This window comes from Stegostoma tigrinum, chromosome 7 (genome assembly GCF_030684315.1).
Source record: "Stegostoma tigrinum isolate sSteTig4 chromosome 7, sSteTig4.hap1, whole genome shotgun sequence".
Taxonomy (NCBI): Eukaryota; Metazoa; Chordata; class Chondrichthyes; order Orectolobiformes; family Stegostomatidae; genus Stegostoma; species Stegostoma tigrinum.
The window spans coordinates 73,182,108-73,209,271 of NC_081360.1; the positions used below are offsets into that span (position 1 = coordinate 73,182,108).

At 41.4% G+C, this 27,164-nt stretch overlaps 1 protein-coding gene across 1 annotated transcript in view; it reads right to left on the minus strand.

Annotated features, from left to right (window-relative positions):
* Nucleotides 1–27,164, minus strand: part of dars1 (aspartyl-tRNA synthetase 1) — an 82,816-nt gene that overhangs the window by 12,388 nt on the left and 43,264 nt on the right. Inside the window, exons 10-12 of the mRNA XM_048533969.2 lie at nucleotides 21,978–22,089; nucleotides 12,424–12,558; nucleotides 11,500–11,647 (exon numbers count right to left, since the gene is read on the minus strand). Coding sequence (XP_048389926.1) covers nucleotides 11,500–11,647; nucleotides 12,424–12,558; nucleotides 21,978–22,089 — 395 coding nt within the window. The remainder of the gene's footprint in view (nucleotides 1–11,499; nucleotides 11,648–12,423; nucleotides 12,559–21,977; nucleotides 22,090–27,164) is intronic.

Here is a 27,164-nt window from a genome sequence, read left to right on the forward strand (position 1 = left end):
TCCACAAGGTCTCTCACCAACTTTTACAGATGAAAGCATACAGTCTGGGTACATAACGGCCTGGTATGGCAACTGCTCTGCTCAGCACTGTAACAAACTACAGCAAGTGGTGTTCACCACCCAAGCCATCACAGAAGCTAACCTATCCATGGACTCCATTTGCACGGGTCAATGCTGTAGAAAGGCAGTCAATATCAAAGACCCATCCCACCCTGGTAATGACCTTCGACAATTTCTTCTGTCAGGCAGAAGATACAGAAGCCTGAACACACACATACACAAGAGGGTCAGGAACAGCTTCTCTCTGGCTGTTATCAGACTGTTGAATGGACTCTAGCCTCAATTAATGTAACCTGTATGCTTCTAAGTCTTTTTGAACTGTACATCCTTTGCTTGCTGTGATCTGCCTGTACTGCTCATAAATAAAGCTTTTCAGTGTATTTTGGTACACGTGACCATAAAAAAATTAATTAAAAAAATCAAGTACAGAAGGTGATTAAAAAATTGAAAAAGGGCAGAAAACAGCCTTTATTGAGATCTTAACGGAAATTAACCTGTTGGACAGGATATTAATCAACAAATGAGTGGAGTTTCAGACGAATCAACTGGAATAATTTGAAGGATGAGTTAGATTAAAGACTCTCTATAGTGCGGAAGCAAGCCATTGCCCGTTGAGTCTGCACCGACCTTCTGAAGAGCACCCCCCATACTTATCTCCATAACCCTGCATCTCCCACGGCTAATCCACTTTGCCTACAGCTCCCTGGACACAATGGGCAATTTAGCATAGCCAATTCATCTAACCTGCATGTCTTTCGATTGTGGGAGGAAACCCACGCAGACACGGGGAGATGTGCAAACTCCAAATAGTTGGTTATCTGAGGCTAACCAATGAATCACCATGCTGCCCCAAACATGGAATGCATTCAAGATATTTTCAATGAATATATTATGGAACCAAAGAACAAGTTATTCTGGCGTCTGAGATGAAATTGAAAGGTGTAATGGGAAATAGGCAGTGGCAAACATTAAGAAATATTTCAATTCTCAATGAATATACATTCAGTTGAGAAATATTGAATTCAAAGTAAATATGATCCATTCAAGGCTTACTTAAAGAGGTTAAATAGCATAAATTAAAATTGACTAAATTTGTCAAGAGTAGTAAGCCTAATATCAGAAATGTGTAGGTTATTTGTTTTGCAGAAAAAGCTAATCTGTTTTTAAGATAACAAAGTGTGGACCTGGATGAACACAGCAGGCCAAGCAGCATCTCAGGAGCACAAAAGCTGACGTTTTGGGCCTAGACCCTTCATCAGAGAGGAAGGGTCTAGGTCCGACACGTCAGCTTTTGTGCCCCTGAGATGCTGCTTGGCCTGCTGTGTTCATCCAGCTCCACACTTTGTTATCTTGGATTCTCCAGCATCTGCAGTTCCGATTATCACTAATCTGTTTTTAACATGGACACAATCTTATAAAATGGTTCTCAGAAGTCACATGACTGCACTCCTGGACCAAGCTGGTGATGGGACCGGTTTGTTCTTGTCTCAGGAAGAAATCACAAGAAAGCTCTCGAAATTTAATGAACACTTCCAAGAGTAAACAGAAACACTCTGATAATGGCTGAGGGTGTGAACAGTTCTTCTTAACTCACCAGCAACCTGACCAGATGAGAGCCATTCTGAGCCAGATGATAGGGCATTTGCCTCAAACAAACCGAGTTGTGTCCAATACCAAATGTGGAAGCATGGTTGAAAGGTTTTGGGGTTGCAGCCATTTTAATTTTTGAATTGTATAAAATGCTGATGGTGAAAAACCCTTTTGTACATACACCATGAAAGAAATGTCTTATATATAGAACATAGAACAATACACTACCATTGCTTCTTAACAGGAAGTGGTATTCAGGGCTGCTGAACTGAACCAGCCTACCAACAGCCACAACTTACAGAGGCAAAGAAGCCTTCATTTAAACCCAGGACCTGTTCTGCTCAGTCCATTTGTGGGAACAACTCCAACTATACAACTACAGAAGGCAATTCTGACTTTATATTTCCCACCCTTCACTTCAGAAAGAGAACCTCTTGTCAAATAACAGGCTTCCAACAATTCTAAAGACCAATCTTACTTTCGTCTTTTATAAGTATCTTCTGTTCTTATCTACTTTAAATCTTGGTATCTGTAATAAATTTATCACTTTTTAACTTAAGTAATTTTCAACAATAGTTCTACAGTAAACTAACCTTTCACTTTGTTTGAGTATAAGGCTGCACTGCTTGTCATTTGTACATTGAAACATTTGAAATGAAAAGGGGTCTACAAAAGAACTTGTACAACTTCAATAATTAGCATAAATATAAAATTGGTTAAAGTACAGAAAACAGTGTAAGTAAAAGTTTTCTTCATGTTGGCAGGCTGTAACATTTGGAATGAAGCAAGGATCAGTGCTGACTTAGTGTAAACAAGCGTAACATACCTAAGTTTTTTGAAAATGCAAAGCTGGTGGGGAATAAAAATTGTGAAGAGGATGAAGAAAATCTGCAACATTTAGTCAAGTTACTTAAGTGGGCAAGGAATTGTGATGTTATCGGCAGAAGAAAACAATGTTTTAAAGATGGTGAGAGCCCATTAAATGTTGGTGTTTGAAAGGTGTTTGGACATCCTTGTCAAGAAAATGCAAAGTTAGCATGCAGGTACTGCCAGAAATTAGGAAATCAACTGGCATGTTGTGTTACCGGGAGGTGGCTGGAATAGAAAACTGAAGGAGCTTTACTGCAATTATGTCAGATCTTGACCAATCACATATGGAATACTGTGTAGAATTCTGGTCTACTTATCCAAGAAAGGACATACTTTCCTTAGGGTGGAGAGCAATGAAAGATCACTACATTGAGTGAGAGGGTTGTCTTATAAAGCGAAGATTAAGTACAGTAGATCTACATATTCTGGAATTCTAAGAGACCTAGACACCATAGATACTAAGAGGTTATTTCCCTAGCTGGAGTCTAGTCAGAGGGAGCACCCTATTGGGGTAACATCACTAAATTGCCCCACCAATATCCTGAGAATTACTACTGATCAGAAACTCAGCTGGATTAAACATACAAATACAGTGGTGACAAGAGCAGGCCAGAAACTAGGTACACTGCAGCAAGTAGCTCAACTCATGGTTCTCTAAATTTTGTGCACCTTCTACTCGGCACAACTCAGGAATATGATGGAATACTCTTCATCTGCCTAGATGACTGCAGCTCTAACATAACTTAAGAAGCTTGACACCATCAAAGACAAAATGGTGCACTGATTGTGATCATATCAACTCACTCCACCAGCAATGCTCAGTAGCAGCAGTGTGTAACATCTAAAAGATGCACTGCAGAAATTCACTGAAGATCCTTAGACAGGACCTTCTAAGTTGAGCATGACAATCTAGAAAGACGTGGGCAGCAGGTACATGGGAACACCTGCAAGTTCCCCTCAAAGCCACTCACAACATCCTGTCTTGAAAATATATCCCTGTTACTTCAGTGTCAATGGCTAAGGGGAGTTCAAGTTGGCTGTAATCTTTTTGAATGGCAGATCAAAATGGAGGAGCTTTCTGGCACATGTCAACCTATTATTGAGTTCTTAAGGGGTTAAATGCAAGTTGTTATTGGTTGTGACAAACATTAACCAACAAACTTGGAAAATTCTGTTTTTCAAATAGCAGCATCCTTACAAGGCAGAAGACACTTGATTCAATGTCTCATCTTAAAGACAATACTTTAACATTGGAGGATTCCCTCAGCACTGGAGAGAAATTTTAGCATAAATTCAGAGGCTGGAATCATGACAGCACGAGCCTAGGGGCAGCAGGGAAGGTAAGGTTTCAATATTTAAAAACTTGCCTCATGAATAAGCGGAGCGAAGGCTGAGCAGCAGCAATCGCGGACACAGGGACTGCTGGATCAGTGAACTAATATATTCGGGCTGTGGCTAAACCTGAAACACTACACATATAGTGTCTCCCCTGCATCCTCCTGCTCTGACAAAAAAAACCGTGTGGAGGTAAGGTGAGCCTTTGTTTTCCCTTTCTCTTTAGGCAATCTACAGCAGAGGGGATGGCAGCTAGGGCAGTTGCATGCTCCTCTTGTACGATGTGGGAGGTAAGGGTCACCTCTAGTGTCCCTGCTGACTTCACCTGCAAGAAGTGCACCCAATTCCAGCTCCTCACAGACCACATTAGGGAACTGGAGATGGAGCTGGATGAACTCAGGATCATTCGGGGGGCTGAGGGGGCAATAGATAAGATCAATTGGGAGGTTGTCACACCTGAGTTACAGGATAAAGGTAACTGGGTGACCGTCAGGAGAGGGAAAGGGAATAAGCAGACAGTGCAGGGTTCCCCTGTGGCCATTCCCCTCAATAATAAGTATACCGCTTATTGCGGGGTGATGACCTACCGGGGAAAGCCATAATGGCCAGGTCTCTGGCACAGAGCCTGCTCTGTGGTTCAGAAAGGAATAGGAGATTCAATGGTTAGAGGAACAGACAGGAGATTCTATGGTCACAAATGAGACTCCTGGGTGCCAGGGTCAAGGATGTCTTGAACAGAGAACATAGAAAAGTACAGCACAGTACGGGCCCTTCGGCCCATGATGTTGTGCCGTGGAATAATCCTAATCCAAAAATAAAATAACCTAACCAACATTCCCCTCAATTCACTGCTGTCCATGTGCATGTCCAGCAGTCGCTTAAATGTCACTAATGACTCCGCTTCCACGACTACTACTGGTAAATGATTCCATGCGCTCACAACTCTCGGTGAAGAACCTCCCTCTGACGTCTCCTCTATACATTCCTCCTAACACATTAAAACTATGACTCCTCGTGGCAGTCAATCCTGCCCTGGGGAAAAGTCTCTGGCTATCAACTGTATCCATTCCTCTCATTACCTCGTACACCTCCATCAGGTCACCTCTCTTTCTCCTTCTCTCCAGAGAGAAAAGTCCGAGCTCAGTCAACCTCTCCTCGTAAGACAAGCCCTCCAGTCCAGGCAGCATCCTGGTAAACCTCCTTTGCACCCTCTCCAAAGCCTCCACATCTTTCCTATAATAGGGTGACCAGAACTGGACACAATATTCCAAGTGTGGTCTCACCAGGGTTTTGTAGAGCTGCAGCATAACCTCACGGCTCTTACCTCGATCCCCCTGGTAATGAAAGCCAAAACACCATATGCTTTCTTAACAACCTTATCCACCTGGGTGGCAACTTTGAGGGAGCTATGCACTGGAACACCAAGATTCCGCTGTTCCTCGACACTGCCGAGAATCCTGCCTTTAATCCTATATTCAGCATTTAAGTTCGACCTTCCAAAATGCATCACTTCGCATTTATCCAGGTTGAACTCCATCTGCCATTTCTCAGCCCAGCTCTGCATTCTGTCAATGTCTCGCTGAAGCCCGCAATAGCCCTCGATACTATCAATGGCACCTCCAACCTTTGCGTTATCAGCAAACATACTAACCCACCCCTCAACCTCCTCATCCAAGTCATTTATAAAAACTACAAAGAGCAGAGGATCAAGAACAGAGCCCTGCGGGACACCACTCAGCACACAGGCAGAATACTTAACATCTACAACCACTCTCTGCCTCCTGTCAGCCAACCAATTCTGAATCCAGACAGCCAAATCACCCTGTATCCCATACCACTTGACTTTATGAATGAGCCTGCCATGGGGAACCTTATCAAATATCTTCCTGAAGTCCATGTACACCACATCCACTGCTCGACCCTCGTCAACCTGTCTCATGACTTCCTCAAAGAACTCAATAAGATTTGTAAGGCATGACCTGCCTCTCACAAAGCCATGCTGACTCCCTTTAATCATGCTATGCTTTTCCCAACAGTTACAGATCCTGTCCCTCAGAATTCTTTCCAAAACCTTGCTGACCACAGACTTAAGACTGACTGGTCTGTAATTTCCAGGGATTTCTGGATGTGAGTTTGCTCGCTGAGCTGGAAGGTTAGTTTTCAGACGTTTCGTCACCATTCTAGGTAACATCATCAGTGAGCCTCCAACGAAGCGCTGGTGTTATGTCCCGCTTTCTATTTATCTGGTGCGGTTTCCTTGGGTTGGTGATGTCATTTCCTGTTCTTTTTCTCAAGGGATGGTAGATTGGCTCCAAATCAATGTGTTTGTTGACGGAGTTTCGGTTGGAATGCCATGCTTCTAGGAATTCTTGTGCGTGTCTGTTTGGCTTGTCCTAGGATGGATGTGTTGTCCCAATCAAAAAGTGGTGTCCTTGCTCATCTGTATGTAAGGATACGAGTGCTAGTGGGTCATGTCGTTTTGTAGCTAGTTGATGTTCATGTATTCTGGTGGCTAGCTTTCTGCCAGTTTGTCCAATGTAGTGTTTGTCACAGTTCTTGCAAGGTATTTTGTAGATGACGTTCGTTTTGCTTGTTGTCTGTATAGGGTCTTTTAAGTTCATTAGCTGCTGTTTTAGTGTGTTGGTGGGTTTGTGGGCTACCCTGATGCCAAGGGGTCCGAGTAGTCTGGCAGTCATTTTGGAAATGTCTTTGATGTAGGGGAGAGTGGTTATGGTTTCTGAGCCCGTTTTGTCTGTTTGTTTGGGTTTATTGCTGAGGAATCGGTGGACTGTGTTCATTGGGTACCCATTCTTTTTGAATACGCTGTATAGGTGATTTTCTTCTGCTCTTCGTAGTTCCTCTGTGCTGCAGTGTGTGGTGGCTCGTTGGAATAATGTTCTAATGCAGCTTCGTTTGTGGGTGTTGGGATGGTTGCTCCTGTAGTTCAGTATTTGGTCCGTATGTGATGTTTTCCTGTAGACGCTGGTTTGAAGTTCCCCATTGGCTGTTCGCTCTACTGTGGCATCTAGGAATGGCAGTTTGTTGTTGTTTTCCTCCTCTTTTGTGAATGTTATGCCAGTAAAGGGTATTATTGATGGTCTTGAAGGTTTCCTCTAGTTTGTTTTGTTTAGTGATGACAAAGGTGTCATCCACGCAGCAGACCCAAAGTTTGGGTTGGATGATTGGCAGAGCTGTTTGTTCCAGTCTCTGCATTACTGCCTCTGCTAAGAAATTTGCAAGAACTGTGACAAACACTACGTTGGACAAACTGGCAGAAAGCTAGCCATCAGGATACATGAACATCAAATAGCCACAAAACGACATGACCCACTATCACTCATATCCTTACATACAGATGAGGAAGGACACCACTTTGATTGGGACAACACATCCATCCCACGACAAGCCAAACAGAGTCACGCACAAAAATTCCTAGAAGCATGGCACTCCAACCGGAACTCCATCAACAAACACATTGATTTGGAGTCAATCTACCATCCCCTGAGAAAAAGAACAGGAAATGACATCACCAATGCAGGAAATGACATCACCAACCCAAGGAAACCTAACCAGATAAATAGAAAGCAGGACATAACACCAGCCCTTTGTCGGAGGCTCACTGATGATGTTACCTAGAATGGTGACGAAACGTCTGAAAACTAACTTTCCAGCTCACCGAACAAACTCACATCCAGAACCTCAACCTGAGCTACAAATCTTCTCAAAACTCCATGGATTTCCCTATTCCCTTTCTTTTCAAGAGGAACAACATTTGCCTCCCTCCAACCGACACTTGCGGTACACCACTAGTAACTGGTCTCCAGGATGAACATTTCCCATCAACTACCACCCTCTGTCTTCTTTCAGCAAGCTAATTTCCGATCCAAACTGCTATATCTCCCACAATCCCATTCCTCCGCATTTTGTACAATAGCCTACTGTGGGGAACCTTATTGAACGCCTTGCTGAAATCCAAATACACCACATCAACCGGTTTACTCTCATCAACCTGTTTGGTCACCTTCTCAAAGAACTCAATAAAGGTTTGTGGGGCACGACCTACCCTTCACAAAACCGTGCTGACTATCCCTAACCAAATTATTCTTTTCTAGATGATTATAAATCCTATCTCTTATAACCTTTTCCAACACTTTACCAACAACTGAGGTAAGGCTCACTGGTCAATAATTACCAGGGTTGTCTCTACTCCCCTTCTTGAACAGGGGAACCACATTTGCTATCCTCATTGCGGTGATAGTGATCACAACTCCCTGACTTTTACTATAGTCATGGAGACGGATAGGAGCAGATGGCGTGGGAAAGTATTTAATTGGGGGAGGGGGAATTACAAAGCTATTAGGCAGGAACTGTGGAGCATAAATTGGGAACAGATATTCTAAGGGAAATGCACAACAGAAATATGGAAGTTGTGGATGTGAGTTTGCTCGCTGAGCTGGAAGGTTAGTTTTCAGACGTTGCGTCACCATTCTCGGTAACATCATCAGTGAGTCTCCGACGAAGTGCTGGTGTTATGTCCCGCTTTCTATTTATCTGGTTAGGTTTCCTTGGGTTGGTGATGTCATTTCCTGTTCTTTTTCTCAGGGGATGGTAGATTGGCTCCAAGTCAATGTGTTTGTTGATGGAGTTCCAGTTGGAATGCCATGCTTCTAGGAATTCTTGTGCATGTCTCTGTTTGGCTTGTCCTAGGATGGATGTGTTGTCCCAATCAAGTGGTGTCCTTCCTTAACTGTATGTAAGGATACGAGTGATAGTGGGTCATGTCGTTTTGTGGCTAGTTGATGTTCATGTATCCTGGTGGCTAGCTTCCTGCCAGTTTGTCCAATGTAGTGTTTGTCACAGTTCTTGCAAGGTATTTTGTAGATGATGTTCGTTTTATTTGTTGTCTGTATAGGCTCTTTTAAGTTCATTAGCTGCTGTTTTAGTGTGTTGGTGGGTTTGTGGGCTACCCTGATGCCAAAGGGTCCGAGTAGTCTGGCAGTCATTTCAGAAATGTCTTTGATGTAGGGGAGAGCGGTTATGGTTTCTGAGCCCAGAAGGCTCACTGATGATGTTACCTAGAATGGTGACGAAACGTCTGAAAACTAACCTTCCAGCTCAGCGAGCAAACTCACATCCAGAACCTCAACCTGAGCTACAAATCTTCTCAAAACTCGCTGTATGGATGTTGTTTTGGGAGCACTTGTTGCGAGTGCTGGATAGGTTTGTCCCACTGAGGCAAGGAAGGGACGGTAAGGTAAAGGAACCTTGGATGACAAGACATGTGGAACATCTAGTCAAGAGGAAGAAGGAAGCTTACTTAAGGAATGAAGGATCGGACAGGGCTCTACAGGGTTATAAGGTAGCCAGGAAGGAGCTGAAGAACAGACTCAGGACAGCTAGAAAGGGGCATGAAAAAGCCTTGGCAGGTAGGATTAAGGAAAACTCCAAGGCGTTCTGTACTTTTGTGAGGAATAAGAGCATGGCCAGAGTGAGGGTATGGCTGGTCAGGGTAAGTGGAAGGAACTTGTGCCTGGATTTGGAGGAGGTAGGGGAGGTCCTTAATGAATACTTTGCTTCAGCGTTTGCCAGTGAGGGGGATCTTGTTGATTGTGGGGACAACGTGAAACAGGCTGATATGCTCAAATAGGTTGATGTTAGGAAGGAGGATACGCTAGAAATTTTGAGAAACATGAGGATAGATGAGTCTCCTCGGCCAGATGGGAATCGAGGGAAGAGATTGCTGCGCCTTTAGAGATGATCTTTGCGTCCTCACTGTCCAATGGTGTAGTACCAGATGACTGGAGGGTGGCAAATTTTATGCAATTGTTCAAGAAAGGGAATAGGGATAAACCTGGGAATTACAGACCAGTCAGTCTTACTCCTGTGGTGGAAAGGATTCTGAGAGATAGTATTTATGATTATTTGGAAAAGCATAGTTTGATTAGAAATAGTCAGCACAGCTTTGAGAGAGGCAGGTCATGCCTCACAAGCCTTAATGAATTATTTGAGGACATGACAAAACACATTGATGGAGGCAGGGCAGTGGATGTGGTGTATATGGATTTTTGGCAAAGCATTTGATAAAGTTCTCCATGGTAGGCTCATCCAGAAAGTAAGGAGGCATGAAATCCAGGGAAGTTTGGCTGTCTGCATATAGAATTGGCTGCCCAAGAGAAGACAAAGGGTGGTACTAGACAGAAAGTATTCAGCCTGGAGTTCAGTGACAAGTGGTATTATTTGTTCTGGGACCTCTGCTCTTTGTGATCTTTATAAATGACTTGGGTAAGGAAGTAGAAAGGTGGGTTAGTAAGTTTGCTGATAACATGAAGGTTAATGGAGTTGTGGATAGCATGGAGGGCTGTTATAGATTGCAACAGGACGTTGACAGAATGCGCAGCTGGGCAAAGAAGTGGCAGATGGAATTCAACCCAGAAAAGTATGAAGTGATTCATTTTGGAATTTGAATGCAGAATACAGGGATATTGGCAGGATTCTTGGCACTGTGGAGGAACAGAGGGATGTTGGGGTCCACGTGCATAGATCCCTTTAAGTTAACAACCCTATTAACTTGGGTGGCAAGGTGGTGTTTGGTGTGTCGGCTTTCAATGGCAAGGGGATCGAGCTTAAGAGCCACGAGGTTACGCTGCAGCTTTAAAAAGTCCTGGTTAGACCACACTTGGAATATTGTGTTGAGTTCTGGTCGCCTCATTATAGAAAGGATATGGAAGCTTTAGAGAGGGTGCAGTGGAAATTTACCAGGATGCTGCCTGGAATGCAGGGCAGGTCTTATGAGGAAAGGCTGAAGTAGCTAGGGCTTTTCTGATTGGAGCGAAGAAGGATGAGAGGTGACTTGATAGAGGTGTACAAGATGATATGAGGCATAGTTAGAGTGGACAGCCAGAGACATTTCCCAGGCCGGGAATGACTGTCACGGGGGGTAAGGCGATTGGAGGAAGGTATAGTGGAAATGTCAGAGATAGGCTGTTTACACAGAGAGTGGTGGGTGTATGGAATGCGCTGCCAATGGTGGTAGTAGAGTTAGATACATTAGTGACATATAAGTGACACCTGGATAGGCACATGGATGATAGTAAACTGAAGGGAATGCAGGTTAGTTTGATTTTAGAGTAGGATAAAATAGGTTGTAACAACATCGTGGGCCATAGGGCCTGTACTGTGACGTACTGTTCTATGTTCTAAATTACATGCGCAGATGCCTGACTTCATCATTGGTTCACTCATGCCCTTCAGGGAAAGAAATCTGTCATTCTTAACTTGTCTGGCTTACATGTGACTCCAGACCCACTGCAATCTGGTTGACTCTCAACTGCCCTGTGGGCCATAAGGAATAAACAATAAATGCTGGCCTAACCAGCGATGCCCTCACTCCATTAATGAATTAAAAAAACTTAAGGCTTGAAGCTATTAACTTAGAAACAAGACTGCTGCTACAAGTAATTTGCTGAGTTAGAATTTAACATTATATTCCAAGTATACTGCATCACCTAAGTGTGGTAAACACGCTGACAACCACATTTTCCATGCAGAAGTCCAAGCATGTGCTCAACCTCCCACACAACAGCTAAGAAAGAGGAAATAAATTGCAACCATAAGAAATAAGAACATAAACAAAGATTGTGTTACCTATCTCTCAAACCCTTGAAAATCTGGACCAGAGTGTCAGCAATTTCCATCACCACTTCATGATAGTGGTAATTGAATGCCATCTCTATGTCTAGCCCAACAAACTCAGTCAGGTGGCGGTGTGTGTTAGAATCCTCAGCTCGGAACACTAAAGAAAATAAACACAATAAACTTAGTTATTTCACTTTCTAAAATTCAATATCAATTATGGTATAATATCCAATATCAGTAAATAGTTAGTATTATGACATCAACATTACAGTTTTGTATTAAAAAGAGGAATTTAAATTCATGCAAAGTGGTAACATTAGAAATGGACAGGATGACAAAGATAAGAGTACATTCCATCAGCATCCATTTTAAAATTGGGAATGATTGCGTCAGTGCACTTCTAAATTTAAAATAAGCTCAGTCTCAAAGTACTGGGCTATTTCAATAATTTTCATAAAGATCTGTCATGAAACATGTTATTTATATAATGTGAAATGAATAAGATCCTAAATTTCAAAATGGATGTTCTTCCTACCAGCTATTCAATCTGAAAATGCTGAATCAATGGTTAATATTCAAAAGTGGCAGCCATTTTCTGACAGGACAGCAGAATGATTTTTAAACTAATTCAACACAATCTGGCTAAATTGTAGTGCAGAATGAGCTAAACGGGACAAATTCAATCTCAGTACTGGATGTGGTAGTTCATTAAGGTCCCCTGCTTGCCTTGCTTCATGCTCTCAAACTACATTATGAATTACCTGTCTAACTGAAAAAGATGCCTATGGTCCTTCATTGATTACACTTGCTTACCTTTATTCCTTTCAATGCAATTTACAAAGGTGCAGGATCAGTGAAAAAAAACTACCAAAATTAAACCTCAAATAATTATAGCATTTAAATTACAGGAAGTATAACACAACGAAAACTTACCAGGTCCAATGCAAAAGACTTTGTCAAAGTCAGCGCAAATACACATTTGCTTGTAGAGCTGTGGTGATTGAGCCAGGTAAGCACTGGTTTTAAAGTAGGACACAGTAAATACATTGGCACCTCCTTCGCTGGCAGCTGCAAGATAATCAGTACTTTTTCAGTTCCCACAAATGACCATTTACATTTCTGTGAATGAGATCAATATTTTCAGTCCTGAAAATCTCCTTAGGAATTTGCTCTACATTTCGTTTGAAAAAGGTTGTCAGCTAACATTGACAGAGCTACCTACAGATGCAGGAGGACCTTTGGAATTCAGAGACCAATTATTGTTTTCAATACATGAGATTTTTACACAAAACAGGCAGATATTTAAATAACTCACATACCACAAATGTAAATACATTTAACTATATTAAAATAATGAAACAGTTCATAGTTGCTCAGGTTAGATAAAGACTGAAGAAATGACTTTTCTGGTGGTAAACAAACATCACTAGCTCATAGAAGTGGGACTGGCATAAATCAAGTTGCACAAGAACACTTCAATTCTACTTGAATTGCCCTGGTCACGCTGTTCTCGTTTTTCCTGTTACGTTAAATTTTCAAAGGGTTTAAAATAATGTAAATGTGGCACTTCATACCTTTGCCACAAATTCCTGAGATGATACAATGTTTTAAGAGGTGTATTTTATCCTGTTTTTTTTAAGAAAAGAAGAGAGGTTGAGACAGCGAAGCCAGGCAGTCTGCTCCAGGGCCAATGGATAAACAGCTTGTGATGCCTTGATTTTTTTAAAATCTTGGAACAATAGAAGCAGCCTAAGTGGGTAGGGGCCAAGCACTCAGAGAACCAGGACCTCTAGTTTTATTTTTTTCTGTAGCAGTTGCCGGAGTATTAAAGCTACAGTATGTCTCTTCCCGCTACACTTTCCCTTTGAGTTTTCTCTTGATATTTTTCCCCTTGACTTGAGAATTGCACATGAGACAATCTAAAGATATTAAGAACTGATATGCTGGAGTCAGAGATAACACTGTGTGGAGCTGGAGGGACACAGCAGGCCAGGTAGCATCAGAGGAGCAGGAAAGTTGACATTTCTCAAGAAGGATCCTGACCCAAAACATCAACCTTCCTGCTTCTCTGATGATGCCTGGCCTGTAAGCTCCTGCTCCTCTGATGCTGCCTGGCCTGTTGTGTTCCTCCAGCTCCAGTCTTTGTTATCTCTATTTGAACTGAATTTGCCTTTGCCAAGGATGTGTTTATGGGATGTTTTCAAATTGGAACAGCTGCTGTTTAATAGCTAAATCACTATTACTCTGTTACATTTTCCAATAGAGTTATTATTCCAATTTCTTCTTTCTTTTGTTGTATTTTAACTATAGCGTACAAATAAAGTGTGTTTTGCTTCAAGACTGGTAGTTTGATCAATCAAATTGCATCTGGAACCCAAGCCTGGCACTTGCCTTTAAAATATGAAAAAGTTAAGGTCTAGGCCTCTTCTTAATATATTTTGAGGGGATTTGGTCTGGTCCATAACATTCTGAAAGACAAAAGTAATTGCTGAATGTCGGTTTTAAACAGGTGAATTGCAGGTGAGATGTGGTATTGTCAATGGACTAGTCATCCAGAAGGCCAGATTATTAATCTATAAGACATGAAAAAACATTTGGGGGAAGCAACTGGTAGAATTTAAATACAATTAATATCTTGAACCAAACATTAGACTCAGTAATGGTGACAAAGTCAACCTGCTTCACTAATGCCCTTCAGGGCAAAAAATCTGCCTGCTTTACCTGCTCTGTGACTCTAGACCAACAGCAATATAGTTGATTCTTAACAGCCCTTTAAAATGTCCTTACAAAACAATCAGTTTAAGGGCAATTCCCATGAAAGAATTCAAACAAAAATCACTGGTTGTGAAGCGATAACAAAGATGCATGTATTTCTGACAATTCTGAAAAGTTTCTTCAAATTGTGTTCAGCAGATTTGAGGGGGTAAGCTGTTACTTACTTTTACTCAGCATTGAGGCAATTTTGATCTTTATTTCTGCATTTTGGTTTCTTTAAAACTATTGAAATTTTACAAATTTCAACACTTGAGTAATTATTCAAAGAGACCACAATGATAAACAGGACACTTCTCTTGCACTCAAGCAGCTTGAAGAGGGATGCAAAGACATGGATACACATGTATGAGGGTGTTTTGTATTGATCCAGTCTTTTGGATAGGACATGAAACTTTGGCCTTTTCTGCTTTATAGATGCAAAGTTCCACTGGCACTACTTTGCAGATGATGATTCAGGAAGTTATACCTCATTTCCCAACCGATATTTATTCCTCAATCAAAAGCACATGAATGGATTATCTAGTCATTATCATATTTCTGTTCCTGAAAGCTTGTAGTGCAGAAACTGGCTGCTGAGTGTCCTCTGTTATAATAAAGAGCAAGCTTCAAAGTATACTTCACTGAATACAAAATGCTTTGAAACATACTGAGGTCATTGAAGGTACTACATAAATGCAAGACTACCTTTTTTCTAAAACAAAGGAGACAGATAATTGGATTTCAAACACACAGTTATTTGGGGATATCCAAGGAACTCTACTCCCTCTTCATTAGACAGCCTTTCCATCTTTAAGCTTTATCTACAATTAGAACTGCCATAAACTTCAACACCTTTGCTTACTTTCAAGATGCCTCAATAATTATCAATTTATCTGCAATACATTATTGCATACACTGGGGTAGTGATGCTCTTTCAGGTAGGCCAATGGACTTTTCCAATGAAAAGCAGCATGAAGCAGAAGTCCTGAGCATAATGCATGATGTATGGAATAGGATCAGACAACAGGGGGCAGTGTTGTATAAGCCAAAAAAACATTTAGCACAATTTAAGTGCAAGCTAAACGTAAGCAATAAGTAAATGAAACCAACTGACATGACAAATTTGTTTGGCAAAGATTTTATGATTTATTCTGGATGAAAAATTATTAACAACATAACAATGTTATTAAACACTGGTAATGGCTATGATCACTAAATATTTGGTATGCCAATGAAATGGCTTGGTGGAAATTAAAAATGCATTTATGCCTCCGTCAGATAACAAGCCATCATTTCAATAATATGGTCAGGTCTACTTCAAATGTGGGACTTCATTGTGTACCTAATTTCTTACAGATTTAGGAAAGTTTTGTTAACTTAAAGTTAGTACTAAATTGAATATTTGGCAAATTATAAATAATTTTTCAGCATTAATAATGGTACAAATTTATAAAATTAAATACAATGATAGTTACTTTTAATCCTACAGGATTCAAAGTTTTGAGGTCATTTTACTTTTGACATGAACACCATTTTTGTCAATACAGCATTTTGAATTTGCTATTTTCAACTGAAACAACTTATTATATTGCATACATTGGATAACCGTGATGAACAAATTACACAGAAACCAGCAGCCTTGCCAGAAAGGACCACAACGCATGAATAAATTAAAAAAAGCAAAATATTCAATGTGCATAGTGTCATAATGGTAATGTAAAGTGGATTAGTAAATCAGACACCCAAACTAATGGTGGATTTAAATTCACTTGATCAAACTGGAATTGAGATCTAGTCTCAGTAATGGTAACCATGAAACAATCATTAATTGTTTTAAAAAAATCCCATCTGTTTGGCAAAATGTCCTTTCAAAAGGAAGTCTGTCATTTTTACCTGGTCTGGACTCACAGCAATGTGAGATTCCTAAATTCCCAACAAGCAACTCAGGTCAAATGTTATTAGGAATGGACAACACATGCTGGCCAAGTCCAAATTTCTTGAAAGAATAAATAAAAACTATCACAAACCATTCATTGTCAAGAGGGCAAGTAAGCAACTTAATTCATCTAAATCTCAACCGTGATCTTGGTGAAAATTTGTGCTATGCTTTCTTCCTTAAATATGGTGGTGTAACAGGACATCCTAAAAATATCTGATGATAAGCTTTTGAATATTACCTTAGTGAAGGAGTTTGCAATTTCTCGTTTCCTCAATGCAAGATAGCCAATTTATACAATGTAAAAAGTCTTTGAAATATCAGTTTCAATTTTGCAAATTTTAAAATAATTTTATTTTCAAAAATACCAGTGGGTGTTAACTAGGATTAAAGCTATTGTAAAAGTTGTATTAGACATTTAGACTGGTTGAAAATCTAGCTAATATGATTTTAGGCTCCTGATAATACTTAGGCAATTCACTAAAACTGGTGAAAATTTTAAAGCTATGTACAACATTGCATAATGTTTAAATTTTCAAACAACATTACATCAGCACAATTTTAAAGGTATATCAAAGTCTACATTCATAGGAAATCAGTGCCCAACAAATTTGAGAGATGTATCTAGGCATGGATGAACAGTTAGCACGCTTTCCGGTTTTGGGTGCTAGTTTACTTCTCATTTTTAGTTCACACTGCTGGCTATCAGCAATGTGAAAAAGATAGCCAGTGTGAAATTTTCTTCTTGCCAGTTCACTGGCTCTCTATTGACAAGTCCTCAGTTATGTGCTCTTGTGGAACACATGGAAACTGGATCCCTGATGGCCCCAGACTAAAGCTTCAGACAAACTCAGAGGAGATTTAGCTGCCAGATATGCCCACCAGCATTTGGACATGCCCTTGTACTCATGAGCCAAACTTGCCTCTTTAGTGAAGCAGTGCTGTAGCACAAGATACTCAAAGAATTCAACAGGTACTGCATCAGTTAAAAGGCAGATGGCAAGAAAGTGTTTTGTTTTATTCATTCAGGGAATATGGGCATAGCTGGCTGGACCCCAACCCTACCTGTCCTCCAGAAGGGGAACTGTCTTCTTAAACTGTGCAGTCATTTGGTGTAACTACAAAGATCTTGACCCAACGACAGTGAAGGAACAGCTAAATATTTTGAAATAAGGATTGTCAGGATCTTGGAAGGGAACATGGATTTGAAAGGTGCTGGCCAAGGAACCTTGTTGAATTTCTGCAGTGCACCTTGTAGTTGGTTTACACAATGCTATGTTTTGGTGGTGGACAGAGTGAATATAGAGATAACACGGTATGCAGCTGGATGAACACAGCAAGCCAAGCAGCATCAGAGGAGCAGGAAAGCTTGACGTTTCGGGTCGAGACCCTTCTTCAGAAATGGGTGAGGGGAAGGGGATTCTGAAATAAATAGGGAGACAGGGAGAGGCGGATAGAAGATAGGGTGCGAGGAGACAGACAGGTCAAAGAGGCAAGGTTAGAGCTGGTGAAGGTGAGTGTAGGTGGGGTGTTAGGGGGATATAGGTCAGTCCAGGGAGGACAGACAGGTCGGGGGGGGTAGAATGAGGTTAGTGGGTGGGCGATTGGGGTGGGAGGAATGGTTAGGGAGGCGGGGACTAGTTGGGCTGGTTTTGGTATGTGGTCAGGGGAGGGGAGATTTTGAAGCTTGTGAAATCCACATTGATACCCTTGGGCTGCAGGGTTCCCAAGCGAAATATGAGATGCTGTTCCTGCATCTTTCGGGTAGCGTCACTGTGGCAATGCAGGAGGCCCAGAATGGACATGTCGTCCGAGGATTGGGGGGGGAATTGAAATGGCTCACGACTGGGAGGTGTAGTTGTTTGTTGCAAACTGAGCGTAGGTATTCCGCAAAGCGGCCGCAAGCCTCCGTTTGGTTTCCCCGATGTAGAAGAGGCCACAATGGGAACAGCGGATACAGTATATAATGATGTTCACCTGCACATCTGTCATCGGTTTGACGTGAAAAATCTTGCTAGGGCCTGGGATCAGGGTGAGGAGGGAGGTATAGGGGCAGGTGTAGCACTTGCTTTGGTTGGAGGGAAAAGTGCCGGGGGTGGTGGGGCTGGAGGGGAGTGTGGAGCAGACAAGGGAGTCACAGAGAGGGTGGTCCCTCCGGAAAGCACATAAGGGTAAGGAGGGAAAAATGTCTTTGGTGGTAGGGTTGGATTGCAGATGGAGGAAATGTTGAAGGATGATGCTTTGGATTTGGAGGTTGGTCGGGTGGTACGTGAGAATGAGGGGAATTCTGTTTTGGTTATTATTGCGAATAGGGGGTGTGAGGGATGCGTTGCGGGAAATGCAGGAGACACAGTCGAGGGCATTTTTGATCACTATGGAGGGGAAGTTGCGGTTTTTGAAAAAAAGAGGACATCTGGGATATTCGTGAGTGGAATGCTTCATCTCAGAAGCAGATGCAGCGGAAGTGAAGGAATTCGGAATAGGGGATGGTATTTTTACAGGAAGGTGGGTGACAGGAGGAATATTTCAGGTAGTTGTGGGAGTCGGGAGGTTTAAAATGGATATTGGTTTCCAGGTGGATGCCAGAGATGAAGACAGAGAGGTCCAGGAAGGAAAGAGAGCTGTCAGAGATGGTCCAGGTGAACTTAAGGTTGGGGTGGAAGGTGTTAGTGAGGTGGATGAACAGTTCGAGTTCCTCGTGGGAACACGAGGTGGCGCCAAAACAGTCAGCAATGTAACGGAGGAAGAGGTGGGGGTTAGGGCCAGTGTAGCTTTGGAAGAGGGATTGTTCCACGTACCCTACAAAGAGGCAGGCGTAGCTTGGGCCCATGCGGGTAGCCATGGCCACCCCTTTGTCTGTAGGAAGTGGGAGGAATTAAAGGAGAAGTGAGGACGAGTTTGGATAAGCAGATGAGGAGGACTGGTTGGGTCTGCAGGACAGGAAGAAGCGGAGAGCTTTTAGGCCATCGGCATGGGGAATGCAGGTGTATAGGGACTGGACGTTCAGAGTGAAAATGAAGTGTTGGGGACCAGGGAATTGGAAGTTCTGGAGGAGGTGGAGAGCATGGGTGGTGTCACGGACATAGGTAGGGAGTTCCTGGACCATGTGGGAGAAAATGGAATCTAGATAGGTGGAGATGAGTTCGATGGGGCAGGAGCAGGCGGAGACAATGAGTTGACAGGGCAGTCAGGTTTGTGGATTTTGGGAAGGAGATAGAAGCAGGCGGTGCAGGGTTGGGGAACGATGAGTTTAGAGGCTGTGGGTGGGAGGTCTCCTGAGGTGATGAGGTTGTGGATGGTTTGGGAGATAATGGTTTGGTGTTCGGGGGTGGGGTCATGATTCAGGTGACCTCGCACCCACAGCCTCTAACCTCATTGTTCCCAATGATGCGTTATGAGGAGAGGTTGTGTAGCTTGAACCTGCACACATTGGAATGTGGTAGAACGAGAGGCAATCTTATTGAAACATGCAAGATGTTTTAGGAGACATGACACAGTGGGTATGGAAAGGCCCTATACCATTGTAGGGAAGAGCCTGAGACCAGACAGCATATGCTCAAAATAAGGGGTCAAACATTTAAAACAGAGATGAGGAGAAATTTCTTCTCAGAGTGTAGTGAATTTTTGAATTGAGGCTGGGTCATTAAGTACATTCAAGACTGAACAGACAGATTTTTAATCAGTTAAGAAAAATGAAGTATGGGGAAAAGTTACTAAAGTGGAGCTGAGGATTGTCAGATCTGCAGAATCTCATTGAATGATGTAATAGCTTCTGCTCTTACATGCTATGAACTAAAATCCTGTACAACACTAAGGATAACTGCAGCAATCGCATTACCCATCATTACACTACCCCGTTAAGCATTGTGGAAAACTATCTGCCCATGTTGCCCATGACTGACTGCAGACCTTTACTGAACAATTCTATTCTGAATCTCAGTGTGGTTTTGGAACTGGAGGATTTGCTACTGATATGATTTACTTTCAGTGATCCACTTTTGGCAAGACTGATCTCATGCAAAAATGCTATGTTGATTTTCAGCAAATTCCACATGGGTGTCTTTTTGTCGTGACACCAGGGAAAATCTAAACATCACAGAAAGGCTCTGTGATAAAGGGTCTAGGCCCGAAACATCAGCTTTTGTGCTCCTGAGATGCTGCTTGGCCTGCTGTGTTCATCCAGCTCCACACTTTGTTATCTTGGATTCTTCAGCATCTGCAGCCCCCATTATCTCTGACCACAGAAAGGCTGCCTGTCATGATAGACCTGAACATGAAACTCTCAGTAGACAACACAGTATGGAGCTGGAGGAAGACAGCAGGCCAGGCAGCATCAGAGGAGCAGGCAAGTTGACGTTTTGGGTCAGGACCCTTCTTCAGAAATGGGGGGGGGAGGAGAGAGAGGAGATGGGAGCTGGGAAATAAATAAAGGAGGGGTGGGGTTAAGGAAGGTAGGTGGGATGGTGATAGGTGAGTGCAAGTAGGGAGTGATGGAGATTAGTCAGTGAGATGGGGGGGCAGATAGGTGGGAGAGATGAACAGGTTGTGTCAGGTCAAGGAGGCAGGGTTGAGAGGGAGGCTTGGACCTGGGATGAGGCCGGGGGTGGGGGGAGGAGGATGGAGAGATTTTAAAACTGCTGAATTCCATTTTTAGGCCATTGTGCTGTAGTATCCTGAGGCGAAATATGAGGTGTTGCTCCTCCAGGTTGCAGGTGATGTCATTGTGACACTGGAGGCAGCCCAGGATGGACATGTCACCCAGGGAGTAGGAGGGAGAGTTGAAATAGTTGGCAACTGGAAGGTGTTGTCATTTGTCATGTACAGAGCGCAGATGCTGCACAAAATGTTCTTCAAGTCTATGCCGCTTGCAAAGTCTCAGTAGAGGTGCCTAGCAAAACTATTGACTTGCTTGCCATGGGCAAAACTCCAGATGTTAATGCTATGCCAGGACACGATCTCAAACTCAGAGATCTAAAGCATGTTAATTCCATCAGCGTCAACTTGTTGCTTAACCAACAATTGCCGCACTGGCCTGACCAATTTCTGGATGGATGATAGCTATATACTCAAAGATGACCTTCTGCACGGTGAATTGGCCATGAGGTCTTGGCCCGTGTGACCATATTTCTTATACAAAGACACCTTCAATTGCATATGGAGGTGATGAATATTAACGATGACAATCAGGAGACGATTGCTGATACACATGACAAAAACAAAAACGGTGACCTTTCTTCGGAAAAGGATAATAATAGCTATGATCTGTCAACTGACCGTTCCGAAGTCACTGAAGGAGCTGAGTAGAAATGTTCAGCTGCCCAAGAAAAGGGCCCAAAGAAAACAGAGATCAACAAAACATGTCACTCTCAGTCCATTGTCTCTGTCTGTAACCAATCTGGCAGCAATTGCAAAGTCGAGAGTGAGGCTCCTGAGCCATACCAGGTCATGCTTAATAGAGCTGACCACCACAAAGAACTCCTTTGCCTTCGGAGACAGAAGCTGCCACCGATTAATGCATGCATAGGGGGAGCTAAGCATATTATATTTGGTAATGTATGGGGTCAGAAAGTCTGATATTATTATAGGACTTTAGGATATTTACTTGTATCTTGGGATTACGTTCCAAAACTGAGAATCTTTTTGTAAAAAGCACTTGCCTCATCCATAAACTACTGACAATGTATGGATATGACATCTCCAGTTAATGTTTTTAATGATGTTTTAAATTTTATATTATATAGCACATGCAGCAGAGACATTTACGACCAGATCTAAAAGTAAATAAATGCGTATGTACCTGAGATAATTTTGGGAGTCTGGATTTCAACAAATTCCTTTTTGATTAGCGTTTCCCGGAACAGTTGGCATACACCAGCTTGCAATCGAAAGATAGATTGACTGGTCATCGTCTGCAATATAGTCAATAAATGAACTAAACTTGCTGTATGGGTACTGATTGTAATAGTTGCTGCTGAGATTTTAATAATAAATCCTAGGATTAGTAACATAAACATTTATTTTCATTAAAATCTAATTTTCTGCTGGCCCTCACATAACCACAAAAAATATTTTATCATGTTTTACATTATTAGTCACTGTAATAGCTTGTCTGTGTGACTGCCATTTGATAGGATCTCCAAAATTGTGTAGAATATTTTTGAAAGCAAAAGTAGCTAATCTAACAGTTTCTGACCATTTAGGAAATGCAGAATCCATTAAGCTACATTATAAAAATTAAAAACCTTAGCTCCAACTGCAGTTGTAATGATAAACTAATGTCAGTAGAGTTATGGAAAACTGATCATTTAATTTATTTGCACATTTTTATGTTGCCATCACTTTCAGACACAATAGCTAAAATTGCAATGCCCAACAAAGGAGTTATCTTAAGGTTCTCACATGTATTCTATATGGACTAGAATCTTGTCCACTATGACATTTATATGGCATGTGGACTCACTACTGAAAATACAGCTAAGTGGAAGCTACAGATCTGCAAGGAACTGATTTATTGCTGCTACTAGGTGAAAGAAAAACACCCTGTGATTGGAGGAGCAGCGAGAAATGTGAAGGTGAGTGGCTTCACATTTTTCCAAATGTTTCACTTTTTCTCTGCACTTGGAATGCTCTGGCCTACCTTTGCTGGCTACGACCCTCTATAATAAGATGAGGCTATCAAAATGGCAGAGTCTGGAAGGCATGATTCATAAGTTTGTGGATGATACAAAATTAGGAGGTATCGTTGATAGTTATCAAAAATAAGTAAGTAATAAATAAGACCATTAAAAAGCACCAAGCAGCAAAACCTGCCAATAAAATCTTCCTTGCCTATTCTCTCAAGAAGCAGAGCTGGACCAAGAAACAAATTAGGCTCCGGTTGTCAAAAATTACAGAGGGATCACGATCAGATGGGGAAGTGGGCTGAGGATCGGCAAATGCTATTCAATACAGGTAAGTATGAGGTGTTGCATTTTGGAAAGTCAAACCAAGGTGGACTTATACAGTATATGGTAAGGTCCTGAGGAGTGTTGGGAAACAGAAGGACCTAGGAGTATAAGTACACAGTCTGTTGAAAGTGGTGTCACAGGGGGACAGGGTGGTAAAGAAGGCATTTTGCATGCCGGCCTTCATTGGTTGAGGCACAGAGTACAGGAGTTGGGACTGGAACTTTCCAGTTTAACTGTGATTGGAGGAGTTTAACTGGAAAGTGTGCAACAATGATTTACAATGATTTACAAGGATGAGGCCAGGTGTAGCAGGCCTGAGTTACAGAGAGAGGCTGGCCAAAATAGGACTTTATTCCTTGGGATTTAAAAGAATGAGGGGTGACCTTTTTGAGGTGTATAAAATCATGAGGGCATAGATAGGATGAATACATATAGTCTTTTTCCCCAGGAGTGGGGAATTGAAAACTAGAAGGCATAGGTTTAAGGTGAGAGGGGATAGATTTAAGGAGAACCTGAGGGGCAACTTCTTCTTGCAAAGAGTGGTGCATATGTGGAATGGGCGCCAGAGAAAGTGATTGAGACAGGTACGATAGCAACATTTAAAAAACATCTGGATAGGTACACGGATGGGAAGAGTTTAGAGGGATATAGATCAAATGTGGCGGGCAACTGGAACTAGCTGAGCATGTACCACAGTCAGCATGGACTAGCTTGGGCAAAAGGGTCTGTTTCCATGCTGTATTACTCTATGGCTCGACGACTCTATAACAGGATGGTAAACAGGGTGGAGTGGGATACAAATCTTGAAACCCGCAAAGCCACCCTCAATTGTTTCTCAGCAGTAAAATTTCCAAACTCTACAGGCCTCGGGTCAGGGGAATAAATGAGTACACTTGATTTTGTATGCATGCAGGCATTTATTTGAGTGTTTGAGACAGATTGAGTGACTGTGTGTTTGTGTTATGGACACTGAGTGAGTATGGGAGTGCAAGAAGAATGAAGTTATGAGTCTGAGAAAACGAGTGTGTGTGTTTGAATGTGAATGCTCACATGAAAGAACTAAAACTGGGAGTGAGTCGGGCACACGTGTATCCTTTCCTTACTCATCCTCCTCCTCCAAACATCTAGCCATACAATGGACCAGGATAAGAAAACCCAGAGAGTATGACAACCTGCTTCTGACCCCCATGTTTTTATGAATTTGGCTGAGGTCAACTTGGGATGCACGTTGCAAGAGGCAACTGGTTGGTTACACTAAAGTTTAGCCCTGATTCCCTGTCCTTCCCTGTTAATCAGGGGTTAGAGCCTAGTTTGTTTCTTGCTCCACCTCTGCTTCTTGAGAGAATGGGCAAGGAAGATTTTATTGGTAGGTTTTGCTGCTTGGTGCTTTTTAGTGATCTTATTTGTTACTTACTTATTTTTAAAAATTATCAATTTATTACTTTAAACATGAATTTAAAACAAGACTATAACGCATCTGTCAAAAACTGGTTCATCATCCCTTAATTCAGAAAAAAAACTGAAACTGGCTTCTCATGCAATAAGATTAAACAGCACTGCGTTAGCTGAATAACTTTATTTATGTCTTAGTGCCTAGCAGTTCAGTTTGTTACAGCAAAATAGTTTGAATCCGTCACAGTTTCTTTATGTCATATTTAGATGGAGCAAACTTGGTTGCACTCAATGCATTCACCAAGTGCCAAAATATTAGTCATGTTTTGACTTATGACTACATCCTTTAGTAAGTGGTGTCTAAGTTAAAAGTATAATGGTATAAAACATAATATAGTTATATAGTGATATAAATATGAAAGACTCACTTGACTAATTATTGACAAAGAGTTCATACACATGACTTCCTTTTGTAACCACACTAACCCCAATTGACACTGACCTAGTGAAAACCCACAATTTCACTATTCAACGCTTCAGCAGAACAAATAAACAAAACGAATGCCTTTCTGTACATAACATATTTTGGATTACTCAGCCATAACTTCACAATACCATTGTGTACTTAATTTTAATGACTTTGCTGAGAGAATTAACACTTGATTATCTATTCCCAATTCATTTATTACCGGAAAAAGTAAACTTTGGTTGGGTAGGGAGAAATTGATCCCAAAGTAACTGGGTAGAGAAGTCAGCAAACAATAGTGGAATCTTCAAATATGAGATGGATACAGTGCAAAATGGACACATTCATAATAAATGAGAAATCACTACAAAGGATGGAGTTCTACAGATAAATGGGTCAAATTCAAAATTTAAAACAAGAGAAGCATCAGTAAAAACCAGGATATTTATCATGAGAAAACAGCAAACAATCATAAAATAGAACAGTCAGGACATTTTTGGACATTTAAAAATTAATGAACTGCTAAACAGAAGTAGAACTACTCAGTGTGGAGACAGGTAGTCTTTGTGTGGAGAATGAAATATATTACAGCATGTTTATAAGTTGGTAGGTATACTAAAGATACTGAAGTGTTAATGATATCATCTACAAGGAACTGGTTCTGAAAACAAAATATGACAGGTTGTGGAAATATCTATGTGCATACTGGGCTATTGAAGAAGGTTGGAGAGGGAGTGTAAAAAATATTGAACACAATGCTCTTGAAATATGCAAATTATCACCAGGGAATTAAGGCTGGCCATCATAACACCTTTAAGAAAGGAAGAGAAGGATAATCAAGGTGACCATAGACTGTGACAGTGATATATAACATAAGTTGTGGGCAAATTACTGGATTCATGAATTTGAGATAAAATTATTCAACTGTTGGAGATGTACAAACTTATGCAGAATGTCACGAAAGATTTATTAAATGCCCCAGATACAGCTGGCAAATTTAATAGAACTGTTCTGAAGGAGAGCTTTATTGGATAGATAAGGGAACTATAGAGCAAATGGATCTTTGATAAGGTTTTCCACAGGAGGCTCGAAATAAAAATTCCGTTACATGACGCAAGAAAAACACAAGCAGGTAGTTGGTTAACAGACCAAAAATAAAGTGTTAGAGATAATAGATGTTGTAAGTTGTATGATTCAACTGTTAATTCCAACCAAAAACCTTCTAACGTCATCCTTAACAAGAGCAAAGAATTTGTTAAATTTATTGACTAGAAAGGAGCTATCAATTCAGATTCTTCTGCATCTTTCCCCATCTTGTCATCCATTAAAGTCTATCCTCTCTCTCTAGATTCAAAACCCCCAATCTTAGTCAGTTTCTCAATAATTTTCGTCTGCTTTTTCAAAGTTCACCTTGTCCATACATCCTACTTACTGCATTCACAAGAAACAAATAATCATACAAACTCATTATTTGTCTTCTATGCTAACTAAACAAACTCAATGGGTGAATGGTCTACTTCTGCTCCTATGTCTTATTATTAGGCCTTTCACTCCCCTTTAAAATCACATCAATCCCCACTACTTCAAAAACTCAAACATCAACCGCTCTGATCTTGCTAGCCATAGACCCCAGCTCCAAAGCCAATTTCCCTCCCTCTTATTCCATGTCCAATTCAGTTGCAATTTGCCTTCTGAAGTATTCCAATCAGCCTGCTAGCCCTCCAACAGCGTAAAAGCAGTTTGAACCAAAGTCATGAACAACTGTCTTAGTAATCATATCTATGATGCATTATTCTTTTTCATCTTCTACATAACTTTCAACATGACTAACATATCATCCTTATTCGTCCCTCTCATCCACTTTCAACTTACATGTCACTGTCTTCCTTTGGTTTCGTTCTAACCCAATGATCATTGGAGCATCACGCCCAAAAATGGATAGTCAATCCAGAATTGTCCAAGATGGCGCTTCCATTTACATCATCAACATGCTGCCTCTTGGCTACATAATCTGCAGTTAATGGGTAAACTTTAACCACATTGACAAACACCTTGATAATTCCATTGACTCTGTGCAACATTACAGTTCATTTGGAACTGAATGTAACTGAGGCCGTGTGTAACGTTCAGGTCGGATGAACTATAATTACTTTCAAGTGAATATTGGCAAGATTGCAAC